A 4,249-nucleotide genomic window follows, 5' to 3' on the forward strand; every position below is an offset into this window, starting at 1 on the left:
TGCAAGCGCCTAAGAAAAATAAAATTGATATTCTGACTTCGGAATTAGTATTAGCAATAGATAGAACTAAAACTAGTAACAAAAATGCGATGTACATCATTTCTGCTGTTATTCAAAGTTTAGGACTTGAGATTGATAAATATAATTTAAGTTACTCCACTATTCGCAATGCGCGTATTTCAAAAAGAGAAGAAATTGTCGATACGATCAAAGAAGAAGAAATTTTTGATGACTCTCTCGTAGTGCACTGGGATGGAAAGATGCTTCCTGCGAGAAATGGTCAACCAAAAGCAGAACGATTATCAATACACGTCACCGGAATAAATACTGATAAAAATTTAAAAACTCCGATTCTCTCTGATGGCACAGGTGAAAGCTAAGCTTCAGCCATTTTTGAGACGCTGATAGAGTGGAATCTCTGCGATAATGTTAAAACAATGTGCTTTGATACAACTAGTTCAAATAACGGTAAGCTAATGTTGTGGTTGAATGAATTTATATCACAGTATTTGTTTTTTGACTTGGGAAGAAATTTTCAAATACGAATTTGATTAATTTTTTAATTATTTTTACGAATGTTGAGGTTAAAATATAAGCTGAGTCAAAATTTGAATAACTGATAATTAAATAACAGTTTATCAATAACTAATTTTTTGTTTTAGGTTGTTTTAATGGCGCATGTGCATTATTAGAAGATAAAATTGGCCGTGACTTATTATATCTTGCTTGTCGCCATCATACTTCTGAATTGATGTTACGAAATGTTGCAGAAGTTGCTTGGCCAGTGACGAATAGTCCAAATGTACCAATTTTCAAAAGACTCAGAGATAATTGGGAAAAAATTGATAAATCTGCGTATGAAATCGGCACAGAGGATAAAGATATTGCACTTATTTTAAATCAAAGAAAAGACGATATTCTTGACTTCATAGAAAATCAACTGAAGGTATTAATTAATTCATAAATAGTTTGTCCATTGAAAGAATTATTATTTATAAAGTTAATTTCCTTTACAGTCATTAGATCTTTCTGATACACTGATAGAAGGACTTGTTAATATTTAATAAGCTTTATTAACTGTTAATAAATGATTTTTTAACATCATGGGATTTAATAAATATTTATTAACAGTTAATTAGTATTCATTACGTAGAATTTATTAACTGTTAATAAATATTTACTAATTTATTAATATTTAATAAATATTTATTAATAGATAACAAATATTTATTAACATTAAATAAATATTATTAAATGTACTTTTCTCCCTAATAAATATTTATTTAATGTTAATAAATATTTATTAAATTAAATTATTATTTTCAAATAAATCAAATTATTAATAGTAAATAAATCCTTTTATCAGTGGAGTTATTTTGCATACTTCGATATAACTCGAATTTTTAAGTGATTTAGTTTTATAAATTTTGCCTTTTAAATAATATTTTTACTTTAAAATTCTAAAAATATCGTATTTTCTGGCCGCAATTATTAAATTTTTCTTATTTTTTGTTAGAATCATCATCCGAGAAATGATTACAAGGAGTTTTTGGAGCTGAGCTGTATCTTTTTGGGTGGTATCAAAAGTCATAGAGCCGAATTTAAAGCACCTGGTGCTTTTCATCACGCACGGTGGTTATCGAAAGCTCTCTATTGCTTGAAAATATATATGTTTAGAAACCAGTTTAAAATGGGAGCAAACGAAAAAAAAAATTTTGCAGAAAATATGTGTTTTCATCGTAATATTTTATGTAAAAATATGGTTTACTGCTCCTAATGCAATAAATGCTCCAAACTCGGATTTGCAATTAGTAAAAGATCTTATTGACTACAGAAAAATACATCCAGAAATTGCAAATGCAGCACTCGATAAATTGTCTCGGCATTTGTGGTACTTACACGAAAATCTTGCTTGTTTAGCTCTTTTGATGAAACTGTGTCAGTAGAAGAAAAAGTAAAGATTGTACAAAAATAAATTCCCAGGTAGCGGATAAAAAGCCTAATAAACGTTTATCAGTCGCTTATGAAGAAATAACGTCGTTATCTGAGAAAAACGTAAGCGATTTTGTTAATCCAAACTCGTTGTTTATTTTTGAGCAATTTGAGCTCCCCTATGAATTTTTGCATACAGATCCAAGTTTGTGGGAATCAAATCTTGAGTATAAACGATGTTATGATACATTCAAAAAGTTAAAAGTAGTAAACGATACTGCGGAAAGAGGAGTAGCGCTAGCCGAAAGTTTTAATGAAGTATTGACTTATAACGAAGATGAAAGACAAAGAATTTTTCAAACTGTTCAGCACCATCGATCTCAATACACATCGTGTAAAAAATCACAATATATTGACAATGAATTAATCTAACAATTCATTTTTCTGCTTTCAATAATAATTAATTGGTATTGTTGTTTTTATTTTTATTAAATACTTCTTGTTGTTAATATAATTCGAACTATTATAATTTAATAAACTGTTAATAATATATAAATTATTTAAGTGTAATTGAATTCATAAGTTTCATGCAGAAACTCGTAAATCCATTATTTATTAAAGATTCTTAAGATATAAGCTTTTATAATGTAAGATACTTATCATATCCTGTTTTTCTAGCCTTAAAAAAATATATTGAAGAAAAAATATAAAAAACAGAGAAAGTAAACAAGATATTAATAAGTTTAAATCAATGATCGGCCAAAATTTCACGAAAAAATATATTCAAGGCTTAATATCTCGCTTAATATTGATCTTAGCGATTTGGTTCATAGGAATTTTTTTGTTGAAAATTGAATTCTCTACAAGTTTGTCGTTTGCATTTTTTCCGTAGCTCTTGATATTTACGAGATAAATGCGAAAAAACGCCAATTTTATGAAAAAATCAGGTTCAGTGGCCCGTACTGCCTCGCCAGTGTGAGTTTTGACTTTGCGGCAATGGGCACTTTTGTAGAGCGTTTAATTCTAAGAAAAATCCATCTTTGATCAAAGTGATCCCATGAAATGCCGCTGAGCTTTAGAAATTCAAAAATTAAAAATCAAAGTTTTTGTGTATTTTCAATGGGAAATATTCACATGCCTTGGTCGAGGACGTTAATTAATATTAAGAGCTCAAACTTTTAGGAAATTTTTTTTTGGGTATTTCCAACAAGTATTCACGATGGGACCGAAAAAAAAAAAATAAAGTAAAAAAATCACCCTAATATATATATATATATATATATATATATATATATATATATATATATATATATATATCACAAATATATACATTGTAACAAGCCGCTTTTAGCGCCACCTGTTAAGGCGTTGTTTCTCTAATTTTACCTTTTTGAATTTAATTTTAAAGGAAATTTGAATTGAGTTTTTTTTTTATTTATTTTATTTTATGCCCATTGGTTGGATTCGCCGCGACCGAGTCGCCCTCGCGTGTAGAAACTCGAACGAAGCTCAATTGCACGCGAAACCAAAATCTAATGCGATAATACGTAATTTGATTGAGTAAGTGAGTAGCTTTAAGTTAGATTTAAATACTTAACTATTGTGACGGTACTAACGACGTCGGCCACGAACCCGCGAAGAGAAACAACGAGGATCATCGACGTGGGTAACCTGCAAGATCATCAACGACGGGAGGATGGCTGTCTCGAGAGCGAGCGAAACGACGGACTGATTGGAACTCGAAGTGAGCAATCGACGCATGCGTGAAGGGTAAAGCTAGCTGTCGAGCGCACCAATGCTCCAGCCAATACATCATTCAAAACGTCGATATCGGAAAATTGGACTTACGGTGCCATCTCTGGAGTTCACAGCTAACGACGGACCCAGCAGAGAGGGGAGAGAGAAAAGAATGCGACATGTGCTGATGTTTTCTTTTTCCACGTTTCGACTTGCCGTGTGCAGACACGTTTTAACGACTTAGTTTTTTGTTATTTTTGGGGAAAACTCCTTAAGTAATTCTTGCGTTTGAAAACTACGTATATTTAATTAGCCACGACGTAGTGTGCTGATTTTGGGTTGCCGAAAAATGAAGGCAGTGCGACAATAATTAGCTGTTGCTAATTAGTTCCTCGACGAAAGCGTCATAAAGTACGACGCGTGTTTAGGTGTGATTGTTAGTCGACGTGTCCGGGTTCCAAAGAATCAGCAAGTATCCTCGCCGAGGAATCCATTATCCAAGAGTCCGACGTGTCTTGACGTGAAGGCCGAGAGTGTCTTGGTGGCAGAACAACCCAGGAATAACTTCAGGTCGACGCTG

At 31.7% G+C, this 4,249-nt stretch overlaps 1 protein-coding gene across 1 annotated transcript; it reads left to right on the forward strand.

The window, feature by feature from the left end:
- Positions 1-437: 437 nt before the first annotated feature.
- On the forward strand, positions 438-1,801 carry LOC123274681. Its single transcript, XM_044742423.1, has 3 exons — positions 438-468; positions 663-946; positions 1,517-1,801. Exons 1-3 carry the CDS (start codon positions 438-440, stop codon positions 1,775-1,777), a joined length of 576 nt encoding a protein of 191 aa, XP_044598358.1. The 3' UTR covers positions 1,778-1,801.
- Positions 1,802-4,249: the final 2,448 nt, after the last annotated feature.

The sequence above is a fragment of the Cotesia glomerata genome, unplaced genomic scaffold (genome assembly GCF_020080835.1).
Source record: "Cotesia glomerata isolate CgM1 unplaced genomic scaffold, MPM_Cglom_v2.3 scaffold_53, whole genome shotgun sequence".
NCBI classification, from domain to species: Eukaryota; Metazoa; Arthropoda; class Insecta; order Hymenoptera; family Braconidae; genus Cotesia; species Cotesia glomerata.

What these genes read in the sequence shown, in the direction of transcription:
- LOC123274681 (XM_044742423.1), top strand. Translation starts at nt 438, where the DNA reads ATGTGCTTTGATACAACTAGTTCAAATAACG. An exon ending in TACAACTAGTTCAAATAACG is followed by an intron (nt 469 to 662) that starts GTAAGCTAATGT and finishes TTTTTGTTTTAG; the next exon opens with GTTGTTTTAATGGCGCATGT. An exon ending in TCATAGAAAATCAACTGAAG is followed by an intron (nt 947 to 1,516) that starts GTATTAATTAAT and finishes ATTTTTTGTTAG; the next exon opens with AATCATCATCCGAGAAATGA.